At 39.6% G+C, this 25106-nt stretch overlaps 1 protein-coding gene across 1 annotated transcript in view; it reads right to left on the bottom strand.

Annotated features, from left to right (window-relative positions):
* The window catches only part of LOC126510731 (guanine nucleotide-binding protein G(q) subunit alpha), a 231017-nt gene that overhangs the window by 133336 nt on the left and 72575 nt on the right, over nucleotides 1-25106 (bottom strand). The window contains exon 2 of the mRNA XM_050157410.1: nucleotides 8052-8236. Coding sequence (XP_050013367.1) covers nucleotides 8052-8236 — 185 coding nt within the window. The remainder of the gene's footprint in view (nucleotides 1-8051; nucleotides 8237-25106) is intronic.

Here is a 25106-nt window from a genome sequence, read left to right as displayed (position 1 = left end):
CGTTAACCAGTGGCAAAGGTTCTAACTTAGCCTAAGCTCTTATCCTGAGCCACAGAAAATGGTCTATGTCCACAAAAGCTAGAGATCACACAACAAAAGGAAATCCAGAAGAACTGTTCGATGCAGGTGCTGTCTAAGACACCCTAGAGAGGAAACAGGAAAGGACTCTACTAACGCATAGCTAATTTGGGTGCTGCAGAGGAAATGTCCCCAAAAGACGCGCTTGCAAGAGGAAAATGATCTCTACTGCACTGAGCACAGCTTCTACTCTTTTAAAATGAAATGCTAAAAAGGACAACGAGCATGGCCCCATGAATACTAATGAAGGCACAAAGCAAATTCCATCAACCTTCAGAAGTGATGTAACTGATTTTAATATCATGTTATTAATCTAGGAATAATAAAGGACCTCGTACTCAGCCACACATCAACACAATCAACACAAACATCAGAGGCCTCAGGACTGCTGTTGTTATATAAAGAATGAGCTACAAAAAATTTGTGTTCTGCCTAGGGAGCCTGACCAGTTAAATTTTTTTCAGGAGGTGGGGGTGAAGGTGTGCAGGGAGGACAAAAACGAAAAAAAACCTTTAACTACAAGACAATCAACTCAACTTTTATGGGGTCTCAGAGAGGAAAAGCAAAACTGAGTGACTTTCCCTGTCCAATATTAAAACTCACCACACAGCTTGATCACTGGTAAAGTTTACTATTGATAGAAAGAGACAGAAAATAAACAAATGGCTCAGAACACTCAAGCCAACCGCAAGTACATAAGCGGGCAGTGTGTGGCAAAGGTGGCCGGCCCTGCAATGTCCTGACATCTGCTAAATTAGCTGGGTTAACAGACAGCCATACAAAATTAAAACGTAACTTCTTATTTCACACTGTAGTTCATGATATATAATAAAGTTAATTTTAAGTCTAAATGTAAAAAGTAAAAATAAAGAATTTAGAAAAATTCCAGATTATTTATAAGAATTTAAGGTAAGCAAAGATTACTTCTAAGAGGACTAATTAGAAGGAAAAAAGGTGAGTAACTGGACAACTGAGAACTTTTACTGGAGGAACCAGTAAATAAAAATAAAAAGTAAGCCAAAAAGTATAGAAGATATTTGCAAATGCATTTACTAAGCAGAGACATATAAAGAACTCCTTAACATATAAAGAACTCCTACAAAGCAATAATAAATTAGATAAATTTTAGATATAAGTTTATGTGTTTCTGCTAAAGACAATGAAAAAAAAAAACATGAAAAGGTTCTCAACACAGTTATCAAGGAAATGAGGGGAGCCAGAGAAATGGCTCAGGGGTTAAGAGCACTGGCTTCTCTTCCAGAGGTCCTGAGATCAATTCCCAGGAACCACATGGTGGCTTACAGCCATCTATAATGGGATCTGGTACCCTCTTCTGAACTGCAGGTATACATGCAGAGCACTCATACATAAAATATAATTTTTAAATATTTTTAATAAAAAAGAATGAAAATTAAAACATTTCAAACATACTAACTAGCAACCAGATTAGCAACAAAGATAATACCAAGTATTGTAGATGTTGAACAACTACAGTCCTTACAGACAAGGCCCATAAATTGGTAAATTCTAGAAAACTATTTGGCGATATATATATATGCACTGGAACTGACTATGTGTCAGTTCTAACTTTCTAACTTAACGCTGTTATCCTAGGTGTATACTAATCTATGTTTACTGAAAGCCAGTTTCACGAATACATATATTTGTATTATTTGTGACAGTCACTCACATTATTAAAGAAAACATACACCAGAAATACTACAGAATAGTTACAAAACTAAATGTTGCATAAATGTGACTATTTATTGGACAAAACAAACAAAAAATTTTTTCATCACCAACTAAATTATACAGAACATTACTATCAGGAACAAGAATAACTGAATTCCTCAAATCTGACTTAAGTAAAATAAAGATACCAAAGATGATACACTGTGTGCCTTTGCTCATATAGGTTGAAACACCGGCCAAACTAAACGTCCTTAAACATCAAGGTGGTGATGCCCTGTGGGTGGTAATGAGGCTACGGTACTGGGTGTGCTGATTCAGACCAGGGGCTTTAGGTGCAGACATATTCAGGGTGAGAACACGCATGCTCCTCTGTACATAAGCTCTACTCCAGTGAAGACTACAGAAGGGGAAAAGTCAGTGTCGGTCTACTGCTGGATTCTTCCTTCACTCAGTCCGACCCGATAAAAACAACTCAGACGTTGACCCTAGATAAGTATGGCAAACCTGGTAACTGTGGACCAATTTCAGTTAAGAAAAAAATCTGGGAATGTGGCTCAGAATGCACAAAGACCCAGGATGAATCCCTAGCACATAAGACAGGCATGGTGCACACCTGTAATCCCAGTACTAGGAAGGAGGGAGTAAGAAACTTGGGGTTACCCTCTACTACAAAGCAAGTTTAAGATCAGATGGGTTACAAGAGACTCTGTCTCAGAAGGAGGGAGAGAAGGGAGAGAAAAATCTCATATTCACTTTCTACTTAAACGTGTCTGCAATGAAAATAAAGTGATAAACTGCAATGGAATCAAGTGTGGGAAAATATAACTATGAAGTACTTTCAATTTAGAAGAAAACAAAGGAGCCAGTAACATAGATCAGCAGGTAACAAACGACACCTGCCACCAGCCCTGTGATCATGACCGGGATCCATAAAGTGGAAGGAGAGAATCAATTCCTGCAAGCTGTCCTCTCACCACACATACACTGCAGCAAGCATGTGCTCCCATATATACAATGAATAAACACATTCTTGAAAAGAGAGAATACAGATTATAGAAAGGTTTTTTTTTTAAAAAAAAAAAACTGTTAAGGTAAGAGCATTTGCTACACAATCACGAAGATCAGTTCACAGCAACCACACAACAAGCCAGACACTCTACAAACGCTTTTAACTATGTCTGAGGCTCCAAGGCTTTTCATTTTTATTTATTTATTTATTGCCTCTGCAAATCCAAGGGTGTGTGTGTGTGTGTTACACACACAAGTACACCTACACTAACAGAGGCATACAAACCTACACACGCAAATAAGCTAGCGTAACTGACACAGTCAACTAGAGATTCAGTATCAATTCAACTCTCCCTGGAAAAAAGTGGTCAAGGAACCCAGAAAACACTGACTGACTCATCAAATTGGTTGTGAAAAGTCCCTCAATTCTTTTATTCTTTCTCTGTTTTAAAGAAACAAAAAAAAAAAAAACCCTCAAAGATGAGCAAGCTACCAACAACACTTACTCAAAATTTCTATCATATTTTGAACACTAAAAGCTCTGCACAAATGTAAGCATTTTTTTATTTACTTACTTTATTTGTGGGACATAGAAAGACGGAAACTATTAAGGAATACTTTCTAAACAAAATCTGTTCATCTTTTTTTCTTTTTCTAGGTGCTTTACACTGTAGTGGGAGTTCTAAGCACAACTGCCTCCTGCCAGCTGTAACACTGGCATGTATTAGAAGGGATTTTGGGTATCTAGTCCATCACTTGCTTTAACTAAGAAAAGCTGCTTTTGAGAATTTCACATGTCAAAAATCCATAATCTTTTCAACATATCCAGATAAGAAGTGTCATGCCTCCCCTGGCATCCCACCACAATGGCCGTCACTGGGAGGATAGCTCTTCCACAGACACCTCCTAAATTCAGCCATGCTGCCTAAGACATAAGATGAGCAGAATCTAAAAAAAAAAAAAAAAAAAAAAAGAGCAGAATCTAGTCTCTCCATGACGACAATTCATTTCAGACTGCCTTGACACTCGCTGCCAAAATTCTAAACGGTTTTCACGTGCATTACCTTTTGAACTTTGAAGCCATCTTATCATTATTTGTCCCACTTCCACATATAAGAAAATTCAGGCCCAACTATAAAGAAATGAAGGTTTCATATGAACTTTGAAAAATCTCAAGATTGCTTAGAGTCAAATGCTGGTATATGCTTGTCACAGTACACAGCTATTACTGAGTCAACAGCTTCTATGAGCACCTTCCCATCTTGTAACCCAGAGTAAGTCCAGAATAAGAACTTTTATTTTAGGGTAAATGCTAAGTAAACTCGGAAAGTTTGCATCTACAAAGAATTCACATGTCATCTCATGTTATAAATTGACAGTGCACTTTGGCAATAGAGATTTGTAAGCCAAGCCAGAAAAAAATGCTCCTTCTTCCACTAGCAGTACCCAGATTTCCCCAGGGACTGTCAATCACATTGACCAGACTTCCTTTCTCTGTCTAAAGAACCAGCAAAGAATCCAGGCTAGGCCAATCCAACACTCTTTCCCAGGAATCTGACTCTGAAGTGAGCAGTGAAAGACTGAAACTAGCCGAGGTTCATCTCTCCCAAGCCCAGTCCTTCAGCTTCTCAGGCCTGCTGTGAGCTCACACCCTCGAAAGTTTTCTTCCTACTTCCTCAGTCAGTTGTTGGCTTCTGCAGCCTGCAATTCTTTGGCTCATCTGACCTCTCAGACAGACATATTAAAACATGTGTCTATTAGTTCTGTTTATACATAGAACTAATAGTTTGTTTATATAGGTGGAAATTCCTACAGTGCAATAAGCCCATGATCATTCTGTGAACTAAGAAAATTCCTTCATGTTGTTTTTGGTTTTATTTGTCTGTAATTTTTAAAAGTAGCAACTTCTTATTCAGTTGATCAGAGGCAGGAATACAGTGATACAGCCTTCAGAATTTTGGCTATTTTTTTATTGGAAAATAACTGAGGATCTTGAGGGTTTTTAAGTAATATGTAAAAATTTCACAATAATTTAAATGGGATTAATGTCGCATGCTCCATTTTTAACAAATGTTTATGAAAAGGTCTAGGTATGCATGTATTGTGGGATATCCTGATGGAACTCTGATTCTCCTGAGTTTGCCAATAAAGTTTAATCTTTAATTAGTGAGCAGTGTTAGCAACTGGCTGACCAGAATTAGCCATAGAGGTTTAGGAGGACCCAGATATAGAGAGACACAGTAAGTAGCAGAGAGGGGCTTAGAGAGATTCTCAGGCAGTAGGGTTTTTATCCCAATCTGACTCGCGAGTTTTTATTGATAAAAGAACAATTAGATAAATGCTTCATGCATGCACATAAGCAAGAGTGTGAAGGGCAGAGGAAAATCCTGCTACCAATCTGACTCCCGAGTTTTTATTGATAAAAGAACAATTAGATAAATGCTTCATGCATGCACATAAGCAAGAGTGTGAAGGCCAGAGGCTACCATTCTCAGAGGCTCTCACTAACCTGAAGCTTTCCAATTAAGCTAGCTGGCTGGATAATAATGAGCTTTAGGGACCCTCCTGTCATTGCCTCTCCAAGCTGGGTTTGCACTTCTGTGTAACCATACCTCAGCATTTCACCTGGATTCTGATGAGTGAGCTCGGATCCTCACACTTGCAAGCCAAGTGCTTTACTGACTGGATCATCCCCCCAGCCCTACTGAGCTACCTTCATGGGACATGTCCTTCCTTGTTCTTAGACACTGTAGTTCTGTTCCTCTTAGTACCCCTCCCCCACCCCCACCCCCCTAAAAAAGGAAGACAGGTGACATAACAACAAAGTCCTCAGCTACTCAGGCAAAGGGAGCTACAAGTCAATTAGATGCTGGATAAGCCTGGTCATCAGAACTTCCAAGACTAAACTTAGAAACTATGTAAGGTTGAAAATCCCTTGTAGAAAATGCTTGCACCAGAAACATTTCAGAATTCAGAGGTTTTGGATTTGGTAGCATAAGCATTTATACAAGTATCTGTAAGATGGAAATTCATTTCTTTGTCATGCTCATGTATGTACATAGCCTGATGAAAATTTTACAAGGATTTTTGGGTTTTTAGTAATTTTACTGAATTTAGAAGAGGGGTCTGCAAGGCCCAGCAGGTAAAGGCACTTGTCATATACACTGACCACCTGAGTTCTATCCCTAGGACTTACAGGGAAGGGGGCAGACTGACTCCTGTAAGCTATCCTTTGTCCTTCACCAAGAGCACCATAACATTTGAGATCTTAGATTTTCAGATCAGAGATGCTCAAAATATAGAACAAAAGGAAAGATGAAATTGTCAGCTTGATGGAAGCACAAGGTGAGTCCTCAACATCATCTCTTTTCACGTAACAGCACCAAATTGGGTGCTTTTTTCTTGCTGAGACTGACAATGGTACAGACTATAGATACTTTTACACTGCCTGATACCCTGACTGCACAGTTCACAGAAATCAGAAACCAGCTGCAAAGTGACCCCAGCATGCTCCTGGTCAGGAGTACTCTACTTAATGAGCAAAAGTCTGCTTTGTACTTGAAATGTTGTAGGGGAAAATATTACCAAAGAGCATGCTTGCTTCCTGCAAGGCACCTTGCAATCTGACTAAATAATGCATGCACATATGAAGCAATTACAACAGGAATACAGGAACACCACCAACTGTAAAATCCAGACCTTCTTCTCCAAGCTGTACCCTAAGACAATTCCCTAGCCATGCTTACTCAGAAGCAGAGGGTTGCTTCCTTTCTATTAACAACCAAATTCTACACCAAGACAAAGAATTTAATTAAAAGAGTGCTCGGGACAATGTTTTTACCCATAAAGATTTGTTTCTTGTACTTGTTTAATAAAATGCTGATTGGCCCATAGCCAGGCAGAAAGTATAGGCGGGGTAACCAGACAGGAAATAGAGGCAGGGCAACGAGAATTCTCAGAAGATGGAAGTTTCAGTCTGCAGTCATGACCCAGCTGCTGAGGAAGCAAGATGTGACTGCCTCACCGAAAAAGGTACCAAGCAGCCATATGGCCAACAAAGACAAGAACTATGGACTAATATAAGTTATAAGAATTAGTTAATAAAGCCGGGCGATGGTGGTGCACGCCTTTAATCCCAGCACTTGGGAGGCAGAGGCAGGTGGATCACTGTGAGTTCGAGACCAGCCTGGTCTACAGAGCTAGTTCCAGAACAGGCTCCAAAGCCACAGAGAAACCCTGTCTCAAAAAAAAAAAAAAAAAAAAAGAATTAGTTAATAAGAAGAGCCTGAGATATTGTGCCAATCAGTTTATAATTAATGTAGACCTCTGTGTGTTTTCTTTGGAACTTAACAACTGCAGGAACCAGGCAGGACAGAAACCTCTGCCAACAGAGCATATCTGTATATGATGATGGAAATTCACTCTTTGAGAAAGAATTAAATAATGAAGTAATCTCATGATTATACACTTTACATAAGCAGGTTTTACTAAATGACAATCTCCTTTATCATTAGCTATGAACACATGTATTCAAAGAGAAGACAGGATGGTATTTATAAATAAACAAATTCTAGATCACTGTATCCTTAAAAGATATACTAACATGTGTTCGCTCAACTTGGGGTGGTTAGAAGCAGCTCACCAATATATAAACATGCTTGCTTACTAAAGAACTCCCAAAGACAAGATAATGGATACCTACATTCAAGGAAAAATTAATCTTGGTTTGGTAAAAGTGTGCAACTTACTGCAATTTATTACAAGTTGCTTCCTGAGTTTGGAATCCTTAGAATAGAGAGAGGCTTATAAAAAGACACTCAGTGCTATGCCATCTGGTTCACAGATCCTTCCATAGCCAGAAAAAATTCCCATTCAATGAAATAACACTTAGGCAATATCATACGAAATTTCAATAGTACTGCAGCATTCCAAAAGATAGAACCAATTTTGCAACTGTGAACTATTTCCTAGTATTAAACAGGTCAGATAACAGTTAGGCTATCTCTTGCTTTATAACATATAAAAGCCAATATGGTGGAATGTAATAGAAGAAGACATTCAAACATGAACCTCTGGCTTCTACAAGACGTACCTGTGCACCCATGCACAAAGGGGAGGCAAAGAGAAAGAGGAGGAAAGGGAGGAAATGAGGGGGAGGGGAGAGAATAGGAAGGAGGGGGAATGAGTGCATTTCTCACGTCTACTGTTCATTCTAAAAGTGTTAAGGACCATTCATGAACCACTCTGCCAAATGTTTCAACATGTCCACTTACCTTATTGTGTTCATACTTGTATGGGATCTTGAGAGTGTCCATAGCTCTGATCATGGCCTGCATGGCTGTGAAGATGTTCTGATACACCAGTTTGGTAAAGCCCCTCTTGTCTTCATCAGAGTATCCTGACCCATGGATGATCCTCATCTGCTTGATGAAGGTACTCTTGCCACTCTCTCCTGTCCCTGGAATGAAAATGGCAGCAGCGCATTAGATCACAATTCCTTTGCTGGTCTCCGGATAACAAAACTAGATACCAGCCCAGACTTTGCAGACACCAAAAGACCAGCTGAGAGAAGCACTCATAGAAAGTCAAAACGCCACCTACAGAGGACACTTGGAAAGTTATGATGGTCCATTTCAAAGGCAAATGAGCCCAAAAACCACTCCCATCTTAGGAAGTCTATGAGCATAAATCTACCAAACACCAACTTGTAACCCTACACCTCTGAGAAACAAGTGCAACTGCATCATGAGAAAATTACTGAAACTTGACAGACCCTTCTCCCTGCATTCTGGAAATGGCAATACCCTTATACTGATACGTTTCCGAAATAAACAAGAGGAGACCTAAAACCTAAGACATTTTTTCTCCAGCCTGGAACTGGGGCAAAAACAGACAAAAGATCCTTGGTAGACACAAGTTATGCTCTGGACCACAGTATCCACAGTGCTTATTACCAGGGCCTGGTTTAGTTCTCTCTGTCACTCATGAGAAACAACAAATTATTGTTGGGAGATGTTTTTCTTCTCTTCACCATATTCAATATATATTTCTAAATCTGAAAACTTCACATTTCTGAACACAAATGCCTTTTGCCATGTCCTTTTCCACTCTCCAACAATGTAAAGAACATAAAAAGCAACATTCTTGGTATTTAAGTATGAAAGAACAGAATGAGAAATGATGGCTTTCCTCCCAGCAAGTCTGCTAGGAAGGAAGGGGAAATAGGAGGAAGGAAGGAGAGTAAGAGCGAGAACTGCAAATCCATCCTCATTCCATTTTGCTTTTGTGTTTAGATTTTATTGCTGTCTTCATAAACAATCATGAAAATTGAAATAAATACTAGAATTTTTACCCAAGTGAAGGCAAGTTCTCAAGAAGTCCAGAGAAATAGAATCCCCCCGGGTATTTTCTGAAATTGAACTCGGATTCTCTGTAAGAACACCAAGAGTCAAGAGCTAACTGCTGAGTCATCTATTCATTCCCAAAGATTTTCATTTTTAATGATGTTGGGAAGGGGGTCCTGCATATGTGCGTGGAAATGTACCCATGAATGCAGATGCCCAAGGAGGCCAGATAGGGGAGCCAGACCCCGTGGACCTGTAATTATAGGTGGTTGTGAACCACCTGACATGGGTGCTGGAAACTACACTTGGGTTATCTGCAAGGGCAGAACGTGTTCTTAACCTACCACTGAGCCATCTCTCCAGTCCCAAGAGATTTTAATTTATAAAGTTAACAAAAAGAAAAACAACAGAGTCAGGAACTAGCCCTTTCCTCCTCGTCATCTGAAAAATCTTTACATAATTACCCCTTAAATAAAAAAGACAATGCATGAAATATAAGCTACACTGGCTTGTGTTTCTTTAGATCGTTTGAGGCAAGAGCAATCAACACTTATCTCTTTGGAGATATTCCTGGAGCCCTTAAGAAGGATGATGATAGTAATTATTATTGTTGTTATTAATATATTGATTAATAAATTAATATAATTAATATAGATATAGATTTATTACTGTTGTTGTTGTGATTATTTCCTACTGCCAGAAACAGAGCTAGGCCTTCTTTCTCTTCTCATCTGCTGGCCACTGCCCTGCAGGCTGTCAGGTATAGGTTTCATGAACATCTTGGCCTTTGCCTTATATTTACTGCTTAGCCAAGACACGACAGAGGCAGCAGTGAGAAAGCAGGAGTTGTGTTCCTACAGTAGCTACTCAGATGTGCAATGTCCCCTTCAAGAGACCACAAACTGCTGCTTTCGTCTCTTGAATTTCTGGCTCTTACCATCCCTCACTACCTACTTCTGGTCCACTCTTTCATAAATCACTTCTCAGTTATTCAGTGGAAGTGTGTCAAATGTTTGTGACCAGAACTGACTACAGAAACTAAAGGAAAACAGAGGACAATTAAATGATAGACAGGAATTGAAAGGGAAGAGACTACTCTCTCTTCCTCTATTGGCCTGTTCCATAAGTTTTTCTATGAGTTGCTCTCTGGTTTGTCAAGTACAACATTTTCAGTACCTCATTTGCAAGACACTCTTTTGGAAGTCAACTGTGATGAAGAAACAGAGGTCACTCGGTTAAATGTAAAAAAGCTCAAACCAGAATTTTAGGCTGAGTCTCTCCCCTCAGTACTAAGAAACATAGAAATAATTTAAGCCTATTAGACAGACTGTGTGCATCTGTACACAGAACCCTCCCACATTCATATTCTCTCTTCCTCTCTCTCTCTCTCTCTCTCTCTCTCTCTCTCTCTCTCTCTCTCACACACACACACACACACACACACACACACTCACACACACAAACACACAGAGGACACAATGATTTGTCCTTTCTGGCAGCTCTTTTGTAAACAAAACAAAAAAATTGGTGCACATCCTTTACACTTTACCAAGCACTCTGACATACACTATGTTCTGTCCTGTCAAAAGTCAGTGATATGGATGTCTGTATCATCACCCTCCTGCCCTTCTCTCTTTTTTTTTTTTTTTTTGCTACAACGAACACATCTCCCATCAAAGCATTTAGTAATATTAAACAAGCAAGTCAACATATAAGAGAATGTGAGACCCATGAGAAATCTGCTTTCTCCTTCTGTAGCTCATGATGAACACAGCTAGAAAATGTCCCTATAAACGGTGCTTGTATCCTCAGGAACATGCTCTGCACTTCTTATCCTTGCTCCTGGACATATTCAAACTGAAGAACCATGCTACCTATTTCCCCCCCAAGCTATTAAAAGACCAGTTCGTCTAGCATCTTTAAGTGGCTACAAAAAACACCATGCTCTTTCTTCCACAATCCCTGACTCTGGATAAAGGGCACAGAGTATTCCCTACTTCACTCAGCATCACTTGCCATCAGAACAAATATTAAACACATTTAACAACCTATAATGGAGTACATGGCTTGGGAGGCTGATACCCCCCCTCACCTCCCATCCTCCATGTTCACAGTTCGGGTTTTGTCAAGATCAACACAACCAAAGCCTACAGAGCCTTCCTCAATTCTTATCTTTTTTAATTCAATTCTCAGGAAGCATTCATACACTTATGTTAATTATTCTGCTGATTTGCATTAGGTGATCTGCAAATGGTTGTCAAAAATGACTTTCAAATCTACTCATACATTATCTTAAGGGTCATGAATTAGCATTTATTACTGAGAGCAATTATAGATTTAGTGGTTTGCTCTCTCTCTAATTAGCATTTTTTGTTGAAGTAATCATAGACTCATTGGTTCTGTCTCTCAAACTACCTTTTTGGACTACTCTCTTACCAAAAGAGCTGCCAATGGACAATCACACACACAAGCAATCCTCATGTTCTGAAAATGCAACTTCTACTGTGCCTGTTCTGAAGAATTCTGGTGTCTATCTACACATAAGGATCCAGCAAAACAAACACTGATATCACCAGGAACCCTAATACTCCACTTATCCATCCTCTTTCCCATCGAAGAAAGGCAGGAAACAGACCTAGGAGGACATCTCCCAGGCTGAAGACCAATCCACAGCACTTCTAGATTACAGAGGAAAAAAATGTCAAAAGGAAAACAGTGGTACTGAAGACTATACAATGAATATAGTCACTTGATCCTGCCAAGGCCTTTCTTGACTGTATTTAAAGATTGTGAAGTCTATATCTGAAGCCCTAGAGTGAATATAAAGACTGAGGCCAAATGTCCCTTCTGGTTGGCCAGCTCCCAGTTAAAGGGAAAAAAACAGAATGCAAGGTTCAAGAGGCTGAGTTACAAGTCAAGTGACTTGTCTCAGGTCCACTGGATTAAAGCAGAAATATAAAGCATGGAATCTCAAGCCTAGCAAGTTGAACTTGAGCTACATCCATATAAACTTGGATAAAGTAGAACCAGACACTTCCAGAATGAATTTCTAACAAGGGACATATCCACCCACAACCTGCGAGAATTAATGATAAATGTGAGATAAATGGGGTCAAACTCTCAGTCAAATGCACTCTGTGTGTGGTCCACACTCCAGGCAAACTATTTTTAAATGCACATTCTGCCTTCTGGGTTTGCTCCACTCACATTACCTAAGCAACTCTTAAAAGTCCTCAAACTGTCTCTTCACAAAACTGTCTTTCAAGACAAGGACTGGGTGTATTTAATCATTATCCCCAGTATAGTCTAGTAGAAAATCCCAGACAGTTTTTAAAATATAACAGAAAAAAATAACTAAAATTAGTAGCACCAATTATGAGTAGAAACTACATGGACCAGGAAGTTTAGTAATAGCTAACCCAGTTGTTTTCAAAAAATAAGCAGCCAAAGTGCATTGAAAATTCAACTATTTACTGGAAATATTTTGGAGATTATGTGGCCCTAGGTTTCCCAAAATTGTTAAAGCCTCACAGAAGAGACATCTGATAGGCACTGCAAGGCTCATCAAAGTGTATGTGTGTGTCCTCAGGAAGGAAAGAGGAGAGGGAAGGAGTGGGAGGGAGGAAGACTCTTCAGGCATGTCCATACATGCCATGTGCAGGCCAATGTGTAACATCAGGCAGTGTTCCTCAGAAGTCATTTATGTTCTTTTGGGAATAAGTCTCTTATGCTGGAACTTGCCAAGTAGGTGAATGGCTAGTCAGCCTGTTTCAGGGATTCACGTGTTCAAAGAACCAATGCTGAAATAACAGGCATACAGGACCACAACTGGTTGGCTTTAACTTGGGCTCTGGAGATCACACTGAGGTCTTCATGTCTATAAGGTAAACACGTTTCTAAGTGGGCTATCTCACAGCGACATGCTCACTTACTTGCTTGCTTTCGTCCTTTCTTTCCTTATTATTTATTTATTTATTTATTTATAGTTTTTCTGTGTGGCCCTGGTTGTCCTGGAACTCACTCTGTAGACCAGACTGGCCTCGAACTCACAGAGATTCACCTGCCTCTGCCTCTTGAGTACTAGGATTAAAGGTGTGCGTCACCACCTGGCCCCATCAATCTTTCTGAAATGTGCCCATGATAAGCATCTATGAATTTAAAAATAAAAATAAAAACATCAAAAAAAATCAAAAGCCAGGCATGGCTGCAGCTGCCTAAAATCCCAACACTTGGAAAGCAAAGGCTACAAGAAAACCCAAGGCTCAAAGCAGATATATTCTACAGAATGAGTTCTAGGTCAGCCTGGACTACAAGCAAGACTCTGTCTCAAAGACAAAAACAAAAACAAACAGTAAAACTAAAACTAACATTGATGAGTTTTTTGACCATCTAAATATACTAAAAGTTCTGAATGTATACACTTTTAAATAGTAGATGAGTTATATCCAATTTTTTACTTTAATAAACAAGTTATAATTTGGAGAACAGAAAGTGTCTTCGTGGTAAAGCTTTATGGGAAGTTCTTTATGCCCATTCACTCACCTTCCCATTTCCTTCCCTAGAAGCCTACCGGTTTATTTCAGAGAAAACTGTCAAGCCCAGAACTCACTGGTTTTACAAAGGAGGAAATGACTCATCCAAGGGATCTGCTAGTTGACAGTCAATCAGGAAGACAGACTAAAACCTACCACCATCTCCTCACTGTGAAAGGCTCCTGATCGTATAACCATATCAACTGAACTATCCTCCTACTTAACAAAGTTAATATTCATTCTAGAATGTGCTTTTAAAATTAGAATATTTTAAATATTTCTTTCCAATTTTCCTTTTCTAGGTAAATGGTTTGTTTTTGTTCTTTCTGTTCTTGTTTCTATTTGCCATCTGTGGTAATTATGCCATGATACTAATTATGTTTTTGGAAATTATTAATGACTGTCTAAAAGGCTATCACAAGGACGGGTAATACTTAACAATTCCCCTGGCATAAGGCATTCTGAGTATTTCCGACTCTTTGATTTGTGTAAGGAATGTCGGGAAGAGCGTTATGGCTAACTAATTCCTTAGAGGGGCAGTGCAGAAACATGCAGAGCACCTCTGGGGTGGCGCTGGGTTCCTACAGCTATATCCCTCCTACTCTTTAGAAGCCTAAAATGTAAGAAACAAACAAACAAAAATCTTATTTCAACTTATACATTCACTTATGGAAGAAACATGTTCTAAACTTTTCTTGTCTGTATTGCTTTTCTGAACTTATCTTTACTTAAAATGTTATTGAAGGAATTGCTTTCTCTGCTGTTTCATTGGACTGTTTTATTTTTTAGGTGAAATTTGTGCTTGGGTATAAGCATTTCCCTAATTTTACATCTTTTTACTTACTAGTTTAAAAATTGCTGTATAAATTTCTAATTTATTGTGTTTACAGATCTATTTTCTGATTTCTTTCATTTGTTTGTGTTATTAGAAGCCTCAGACATGTAGATGTTATTCTAGATTTTATAAAAGGTTTACATTTTATACTTTCTCTCTTCATATTAGTATGTGCTATAGAGTGTATTTCATTTCATACCTCAACAGTGTTTTACAAACTTCATTCTACATTATAAAGCCATGTTCGCACAGAAGTACTCCTACCAGAGAGAAGCGTCTGACCCCAGTACAGGATTGCTACACATCCCCTTACCCACTCAAAAATGTTGAGCAATTAAAAACATGGGCCAGAGGTTGGAAATGTGCTCAGTTAGTAAAGTGCTCACCTCACATCTAGGAAGACCTGGGTTTGATCCACATAAAACAAGCGTGGTGATCTCACACCAGTAATCCCAGAACTTGGGAGGCAGCATTAGGAGGATAAGAAAACCAAGGTTATCCTCAACCACTCAACAAATCCAAAGCTAACCTCGGATACATGAGACCATGTCTCAAAAGTAAAGAAACTGAATATATGGACCATACTGAGTCTTCTGATAGCAGCGTGGCAAATCCATTCTTTATATCCTTCCTGGAAAACTTAACTAATAACACTTCCATCATTGACATTTGCTGACTGCACATTTATGTATAGATGGATTCTAAAGAAAGGACTGCAGAAAAAAATATTCCATAATGTAATGATTGTAATCTCTTCTCAGCTTTATAAATCTATCTGTACCAACATGATATATACTATGTGTTGTTAACCACCTTAGGACATGGTGTATACTATGCACCCTTAACCACTGTAAGACATGGTATATACTATGTACCCTTAACCACTGTAGGGCATGGTATATACTATGTGCCCTTAACCACTGTAGAACATGGTATATACTATGCACCCTTAATCACTGTAGGATATGGTATATACTATGTACCGTAACCACTGTAGGACATGGTATATACTATGCCCCCTTAACCACTCTAGGACATGGTATATACTATGCCCCCTTAACCACTCTAGTTCCTCCTACTGACAGTTTTTTCGCTATGGATAAGTTCATGCTCTGTGTAAGCTTGCGTTCTCATGCAAACATTATAGTCCTCTCTGGTATACAGTCCAACCCTCCGCGATCTCTGCAACTGTAGTTGTCAAACCCCAATATCTATTTTGTCTTCTTGATGTATTCATGAGTGGATGGATGCCTTTTCCCTCCTGGCTTGGCATTTATCAAAGACTTGGTCATAAACTAGCACTCTGAAGTGTGACAGTAAAACCATCATGAGAGATGCATTCTTACTATAAATCTTAGCAACTTCAGCATACAATTTTTTTTCTTTTCTTATGAGAATTTTCACTTAAAAGACGCACTCCACAGCTTCCACCTGGCATATGTAAACTGCCATTATCACTACTCTTCTGATTTAGAGGAATTATTAAGTAAGGTTACACAAACACTAATGCTATGATTTTTACCACAGTCAGTCAAATAACTGAGATACGACTAAATAAGTAACAAGATAGCATAGACAGTGGGGATACATGGGAGAAAGGGATGATTAACATCACATAGCAAGGGTGGAGGTGTGAGATTACATTCTACTACTTTGAATAGTATACAACTTAAAATATATATTATTCATTTCTGGAATTTTCCACTTAGTATTTTTAGTCCTCAGCTAGCCATAACCAGATAACCAAACTCCAAAAAGAAAATCCCAGAAATGGAAAGTACTGTCAGTTTTCAATTAGTTAATCCATGTTAAAAGTATCTGTTACATAAAAGTAAATATATACTACCTAAAATTAGAATGTAAAGTCAAGCGGAAAAATTAGAAAAGATTAATATAAGCCTGGGTAGAGTGCCAAAAAAATCTCTGAGAAACATTATTTTAGTGAAGTATTCTTAAAAGTCCAAACTGTCCAAAAAGCAATCAAGTTTCCCTGCCCTGTGGGAAGTCCAAGGACCACCCACCTCCATCCAGGTCTAGTAAGGTGAGCATCCAAACTGCCTAGGCTCCCACAAAACCAATAGGTGCAGTAGGATCAAAAACCCATTGCCATTGTTCTTGAGTTCGAAACTTGATTGCTCTTTGGGCTAACAAGGGAGGGGGACTTGATTGGGAGAGGGGGAGGGAAATGGGAGGCGGTGGTGGGGAAGAGTCAGAAATCTTTAATAAATAAATAAAAAATTAAAAAAAATACACAGAGGTCTACATTAATTATAAACTGATTGGCCTAGTAGCTTGGGCTTCTTATTAAATCTTATAACTTATATTAGCCCAAAAAAAATAAAAATAAAACACTACTTGGCCAATGAAAAAAAAACTGTCCAAAAAGATGCAGGTTGAACAAACCACCACAAGACTGCACACTGCAGTGCTGCGATGTGCTCTAAGAGCTAGCGAGGATATTTTCAAGTTTCATCCTGCAAGTCTCTTCCTCACCTCGCCCTAGTCTTGGCCCTGATACAATTCTCTATTCCCCAAACCACTGAGGAAGCTCAGAATACTGAGATCTGCAGAATCTCAATATTAAACACCATGCTTAGAGATATGCAGTTCAAATCATGCCGTTCATATTTTTTTTGAGTATGTACATGATATTCTTTCAGACTTCTAGGATACAAAGCACATGTTGCCTTAACAAAGAGGATAATAGGAACTGGGTATAGCAATACTCTCCTATAATCCCACTACTCCAGAAGTTGAATGAAAGGGACTGTGAGTTCAACACAAGAACAAGTATATGAAGAGATCTTGTGTGAATTTTTCCTTGGGAGACAAATAGACATTTATTCTCCCAGACAGGATACCTGCAACAGAACAAAGAAACTATTCTACTCAAGTATAGCTTGGTGAACCAGTGAGTTTAATTGTGGTTATTTATGAAAGTATGGATAAGAAAAAAGAGCATGGGTAACTTCTGAACCAATATATCACTAAAGATGATGACTATATATCCTTAAGGAAGAGCAGGGCCTCAAGAGCCCCTCCCACCTCCATGACAGAAAGTTAATTGATGGAGGAAGGTGATTGGTTAATTATAATAAACCAACTGCTTAGCCTCATAGCTTAGAACATAGATGGGAGGAGTAAACAGAATAGAATGCTGGGCGGAAGAGGAAGTGAGGTCAGACTCTGCTCTGCTCCCGGAGAGACCCAACAGCTCTGCTCTCTGGAGCAGAGACATTAGGATGGACGGAGGCTAGACTCTTCCCAGTAAGCGCACCTTGGGGTGCTTACACACATCATTAGAAATGGGCTAGTCCAGGTGCGAGAATTAGCCTGTAAGGGTTAGAGTTCATGGGCCAAGCAGTTCTTAAATGAATACAGTTTGTGTGTTGTTATTTCGGGCATAAGCTAGCCAAGCGGCCGGGGTGTTGGGGACGCAGCCCCGCCGCTCTTATTTCAACAGTTAATGACCCTACTCCTGAGCAGGTTCCATACAGGTAATCAATGCTTCTGTTTAAGAGGACGAAGGACCATGCTGTGCCCAGAGGATGCATCCACAACATATGCAAATGTGCACATAATAAATGGTAAAAGATGAAGAATAAAATATTGAATAGTGATGGGCACTATGCATTTAACAGTTAAAACTGATGAAGCTAGTGGGGCACAGTAGCACAGGAGACACAGGCAGGCAGATCTCTGTGAGTTCAAGGCCAGTCTGGTTTATATAGTGAGTTCTAGACCTGGATGGCAGAGACAGGGATCAAGGAACATAGAATGCTGCTCAAAAACATTTCAGCAGACTACATAGCTTTGAGAGTCCTGAATGATAAAAGACATGGTTTGCTGTGTTCAGAATGGATGGAAAGCCGGGCCATGATGGCGCACGCCTTTAATCCCAGCACTCGGGAGGCAGAGGCAGGCGGATCTCTGTGAGTTCGAGACCAGCCTGGTCTACAGAGCTAGTGCCGGGACAGGCTCCAAAGCCACAGAGAAACCCTGTCTCGGGGGGGGGGGGGGGGGACCAGAATGGATGGAAAGGCCAAGTTAGTATGTTATTCCAGTGATCCAAGCAAAAATAATAAAGGGAATTTAGACCAAGATGGCAGGAGGATGGGATGTGTGTGTTAAGAGTTCAAGGTAAGAGAAACAGAAACCCCAAATTTCAGATAGTTGGATAAAGATAACACAGCTAGAGAAGCCCACAGTGGAGTCTCGGGAGAAAGAGTGCATTCACCCCAAACTGTAAATTTATTCCAAGGAAAACCCTTACCTATACCTATAAAGTCTGTAGCATTGACATGGAAGATACCCCACGACCTAGAGGATGTGGTTTATATTCCATTTTCTCAAATACAGGCAAGAACATGGCCATGACTAAGCTCCTTCTGTTAACAGATGGATGAGTCAGAGTGATTGCAAAGCCAGGGTTACAATTTCACTTCCTAAGAGATAAATATCCTTAGCTAAAGAAGTTATTTTGATCTCTAAGTTACACACACACATTTATTTATAATGACACCATTGCTATATACCCACTTCTTTACAGAAAACAAGCACTTCACCAGTGTTATTTGGAATGCACGAAAGGGATCATGAAAATACCAAGTCAAAATAACAACTACACTTTAAGAAAACTCTTCAGACTAAATATTCACCCACAAAATTTAGCATTGATTTTTTTCATAAAATAAAAAGCATGAATGCATTCCATCCAGATTTCTAGACACACATAAAAGTATCCCTTTAAAAATGATGTGGACAGGAAATGGTGAGATATGCTTCAGGAAACTATGTGCAGACCTCAGTGAGCACTTCCTTAGGGCAGGTCATGTGCTCCTTTCTGAAGCAAGCAACCTATCTGCAGCAGGGGACAAGCCCAAGGTGGACCTGACATGCTAATTTCCAGCTTCACATTCATCAGACCAGCCACAAGCAAACAAGCAGCATAAACAGCTTCCACCTGAGCAGGGACCTCATTTTGTCCTGAGCCCCCAACAATGACTCACATGGTTTCTGGAAGCTTACAGAGATCAAAGTGGCCTGAGGAACACTAAGAATTCTCTCTGGCTTCGGGTTTTATTATTTCCCTTCTCTGTATGTTGTTTTACAACCTTAAAAACCAACAGTTATGATTTTCTCACAAGAAAATGTCAACCTATTATTTAATATACACTCAATTATCAACTCAAAGGAACTAAAAAATATAGTAGTCTTCTTTCAAGGTTACCATGTCCAATAGACATATGAATCATTCTGAGCCTGTAAAAATGATTATCTTTTAAAGTAGGGGCATTATTAAGGAGCAAGAGGGAAAATTCAGTTTAATTAAGAAAGGCAATGACCCAGAATGTCTCAATAGATAGACAGGAGCTCAGATCATAGAATGTCATGCTTTGTTTTGAACACCGGTGATTTCAAATGGCACTAAAAATACTAGGAAGGACTTGCATGTGCTCTGAGACCTAGTAGGGATAATGTTACAGAAGAATTTAGAAAATAGAATATGTTATGGAAAAACAAAATTGTTAAATCCACTCCTGCACAACAGTTATTGATGAACATTGTCCATGTGCCATTAGAGATTAAAGTGAAAATTAATCTTAAACAGGACCTGGTAAAACAGACCTATAAGACCAGCACTTGAGAGGCAGAGGCAAGAAGACTGAGAATCCAATGCCAGCCTTGAACAAAACTACAGAGACTGTCTAGCAAAATCAGTATCAGGAGGCTAAGAAGATGATTTAGTTAGCAAAGTGTTTGCTGTGCAAGCATGAGAATCTCTTTGATCCCCAGCATCCACATGAAAAAAAGTTGGGCACAATAGTGTGTGCCTACCATCCCAATGTCAGGAAAACAGGCAAAGAAAGATACCTGGGGCTTGCTGGCCAGGCAGCATAGCCAAATTGATGAGCTCCAACGTCAGTGAAAGGCGCTGCCCCCACCCCCCACCGCAAAAAAAAAAAAAGACAGAAAATAACTAAGAAAGATAGCAACAATCTCTGCTCACCCTAGTGTGTTTGTACATCCACATATGTGTACGCACTCATGAACAAACACCAAAAGAAAGCAACAATACAAAGCAAACAAAATAAAACAGAACTACAGAGGAATTCTTCCTTTCGGTTGGGGAGGGGGCTTTAGGAGGAATGGTGGGATCCATGATTGAAACAGATAATGTATTATTCCCATTTTTACATTCCCACTTAGGAGGGGACAACTAATGCTGACCAAAAATATCAATACCTACTAAGGTATTACTAGTAATATTATTAGTAATAATAATACCACCCAGCAAGGATTCTTGGCTAATACTGAACATTATTTAGAACACAGAGATATCCAAAGGTTAATTTCAGAGAATCTAGTAACTACAGGGTGGAAAGATTTACTAGCAACCACTGGGATCTCACTTCCCCTAGAACAGAGGTTCTCAAACTATGGATTGCCAACTCCTTTAGGGGTCAAATAACTGTTTTACATGAGTCACATATCAGACATCTTGCATATCAATATTTACATTATAAGTCATATCAGTAGCAAATTTACAGTTATGAAGTAGCAATGAAAACAATTTCATAGTTGGGGTCACCACAACATGAGAAACTGTATTGAAGGGTTGTAGCATTAGGAAGGTTTTAAGAACCACTGTTCTAGAAAGATACAACAAAAATAATGTTTAGACTGAGTCTTTTGTATCCAATGCTCAAGTCTGGAGACAAGCACATGAAGTACTTCTCTTGATAAGATGTGATTTACTCTGAAGCAATCCAACTATACCTCTTGTAAATTTACATGTGCTATCCAGAGAGGAACATCTGTCACCAACTGATAGCAAGACAATTTCTGCAGCCAGTTAAGAATTGCCCTGTGACTAGCTTTGATGGTATAAGATGGTATGGTCCAAGTATCCAAAGGAGGGGAAGCAACCAACAGTCCTACCCAGTTATAACACCTATGTTGCGGGAGCTCCTTCCACTCCTTCAGCCAATAGACGCTGAGATACCAGCCCATTGGGGCGTGGTCTCTCTCCCTTTAAAATAGTGGTCACTTCCTTCCACTCCTCTGCTTCCAGCAACTAGGCTCCCTTCCTGATTGTGCAGAGGGCTGTTGTCTGGGATGGTGATCTGTAAGTTTTTCCCCCTTAAATAACCATTCTATTAATCATAATTCCAAACTGGTGTGGGATTGTTTGTGACTTACGCCTTCACACCTATTAACCACACACAATAATAACCAGCATGGCAGCATAACCCTAACATATAGTAGTGGCATGCAGACCTCAACAATAACCAGGAGCTTCTCTAATTAGACTTAAGACCCCCTCTGCAAAGAGGAAGCCATGCCTAGTACTAGAAACCAAACTAACTACTCAGTGCTAGTGAAGTTGTTCATCTTAGAGGATGAAAACATACAACCACCATTTTACTAAACCAGCATAAACTCTAAGAACGTTCTTAATCTTTGTTCTTGTACTCTAAGGTAAGTGTAGTCCTCATCTCTTCTCAAGCAATTTCCCTTTGCAAAAGATGGAGACCAATGCAGAAAATCACAACCAATTAAGATGCAGAGTTGTAGAGTTCAGTCCCGGTGGACACATCTATAAAAGGCCTCCTTCACCTAAGGCTCAGAGAACATTGTGGAAGAGGGGCATAAAGATTTTAAGAGTCAGAGGAACAGGGAACAGGCCCATAAAACCACCCAACATAACTGCCCAAACATGTTCCTAGTGTGTGTGGTTCAGGCAGAATGTATGGGTCTGAACTGTAGAATGACAATGGGGATGTTCTATCGGGAACTCACCAAGGCCAGCTGGCCAGGGTCTGAAAAAGCCTGGGATAAAACCAGACTCGCTGAACATAGCGGACAGTGAGGACTACTGAGAACTCAAGAACAATGGCACTGGGTTTTGATTCTACTGCACGAACTGGCTTTGTGGGAGCCTAGGCAGTTTGGATGCTCACCTTACTAGACCTGGATGGAGGAGGGTGGTCCTTGGACTTCCCACAGGGCAGGGAACCCTGACTGCTCTTTGGGCTGACCAGGGAGGGAGACTTGATGGGAGGAGTGGGGAGGGAATGGGAGGCGGTGGCAGGGAGGAGGCAGAAATCTTTAATTAATTAATTAATTAATTTTTTTTAGAAAAAGAAAGAAAATGGACAAGAATTAAGGATTTACCACCAAAAGGACAGGCTGGAGCTGCTCTGTGCTGGAACAGGGGTGAGATGAATAGAAGAGAAAATCACAGCTCCACTGCAGGAGTTGAGGAAACAGTAGTAGCATGCTTAGCCTGCCCCATCAGAAGATCATGAAGAAAAACCTAGTTTATTGGAAAATGTGTTGCTTTGGTAAGTGTACTTGCCTACAGGATGTGAAAGCTTGAGTGCAGCTCTAGAAACCTGCCTCCTGTGCCTGTGCAAGAGAAACACCTCAAACACAAACAGCTGAGCACTCATCCAGGGGCCAAAGCATGGGGCACTTTCGGATGCAAGGCTTATCATGGAAGAAGGAGCAGTTGGTACAAAATAGGTAGCACTGGGAAGGTCTACTGTCTGTCTGAACAAAGGAGGAGAGGGCAGGAAAGAAGGGGCTGTGTGTGAGCACTACCCAAGATACCTTAAGATGGGAACAAATAGACCAAGTGGATCCAGCCCAGAGCCATGGACCTCTTTCCCAGTGTTCTCTTGTATCAAGTGCACCCCATGCATTCATAGTGCAGTAAATGAATGAAGCCAAGGATGGTCCTAGAAATGTGAATATAGACACATATTATATGTGATCTTTTATGGCAGTGACCACTGGATTTTGCCTCAGAAATTCCTCCACTGGGCGAGAACTAAACTAAATTCTGTTAATGCGGGCAGTGGCTAGGAGTGAGTCATATGTCTTCAGTTTGAGCAGAAAGTAGTCCCTGTATCACAAAGAACAAAAGATGTTTCTTCACACCTCCCAAGGAGGCTTAGTCATCTTACTTGAAAGTCAGTTCTTTTCACTCAAGTTAACTAAAAGTTTGGAAGGACTCAAATGATATCCCAAACTACTACTGAGTTTGTAAGTTCATGCAATTTTACTACTTTGGGATAGTATAAACCATAAATGATTCAAAGCACTAAATAAAATCCACCCTCTTTCCTCTCCCAATTTATCCCCAGAAACCTATAACCTAAACTACGAATCACTTGGGGGGATCATTACAGAAATTTCATTTCAACCTAATTTTAAACTAATTAGACTGTCCTAAAAAATTGTAAGTAGTCAAATATGCTGCATAAAGAGAACACTTTTAGTTGGTACTTTGAGACATGGTTAGTGAACTCTTAGCCACATTAAGAATTATAAGACCATGTGGCAAACTTAAGCCCCTGCTTATATTTTTCAAGCAAAAATAAATTTAGTCTGATTGCAATACTTCGCATTTAGAATTCCCTTCTACTTAAAAGATCAGGCTGATCATATAATTTATGATCCCTGACTTTTGGAGTAAAGGGAGCACGGCTAAAACTCATGCAGAGTGCTATGGAGAAAGCATGGTGATGCCAGTCAAACTGGGATGTACATCTGAGTGCCCTGTTGACGGCATATCCTGGAATGAGGGAGACCTCAAAGAGCACACTGAACAGAATCATAAAGCACATTTCATGAAGGTTATAGAATGAAAACAAGAAAGCTCACTAGTGCAGTATTACTCGGGGCACTTAAAAGTCTACAGCACAAGAATAAAAAGCTACAAAGGTGGCACCACCCAGAAGTGACGCACATCTTACAGAGCTAGTCTCGAGCTTTAACTGTATCATTTACTCTTTGTCTGCTTTTAGGAAATATTGAGTGGCTATAAAACAAAAATTAATAAGGCTAACTAAAAATTTAGAAGGGAAATTTAATTGGAAATTAGAAGAATTATTAATAGGAAAGCTTAATTTGAAATTAGAAGACTGTATTACTTTTCTCATTGTTGTGACCAAATAAATCCTTGACTAGAACCAACTTTACGAAGGAATGGTTTATTTGGGTTTGCAGTTTGAATGGGCACAGTCCATTGTGGTGGCAGCAGGAGTTTAAGGCCACTGGAACACTGCACAAGCAAGCCTGGAAGTAAAAAGCAGACAGGAAGTAGTTCCAGGTTTTAAATGTTAAAGGCCAGTCTACGGACTCACTTCCTCCAGCAAGGCTCTACCACCTACGGCTTAGTAACTTCCCAAAAGAGCTGGAAAGCAAGCAGTAAAACACAGGATAAGCCTGTTCACACTCACACTGCAGCAAGCACTGACAAAGTAATTCTGTAAAAGTAACAGACCCACAGAATTGAGACTCCACAAACTTACCATTGTGACAGCTCCTGTTATGAACAACAATATTTACAAAAGAACAAAAAGAATTGATAGCAATGAGGGGAGGAAGGAAGATAAATTATGTAAAGTGTCCTTCAATGGAAGAATGGATGAAGAAAGTGTGGAATATATACACATTAGAATACTACTCAGCAGTAAAAAACAATGACTTCTCGAATTTTGCATGCAAATGGATGGAAATAGAACACACTATCCTGAGTGAGGTAACCCAGACCCAAAAAGATGAACATGGGATGTACTCACTCATAATTGGTTTCTAGAGATAAAT

Source organism: Alexandromys fortis, unplaced genomic scaffold (genome assembly GCF_014885135.2).
Source record: "Alexandromys fortis isolate MF-2015 unplaced genomic scaffold, M_Fortis_MF-2015_v1.1 scaffold_10, whole genome shotgun sequence".
NCBI classification, from domain to species: Eukaryota; Metazoa; Chordata; class Mammalia; order Rodentia; family Cricetidae; genus Alexandromys; species Alexandromys fortis.
This window is presented reverse-complemented; position numbering and strand designations above follow the sequence as displayed.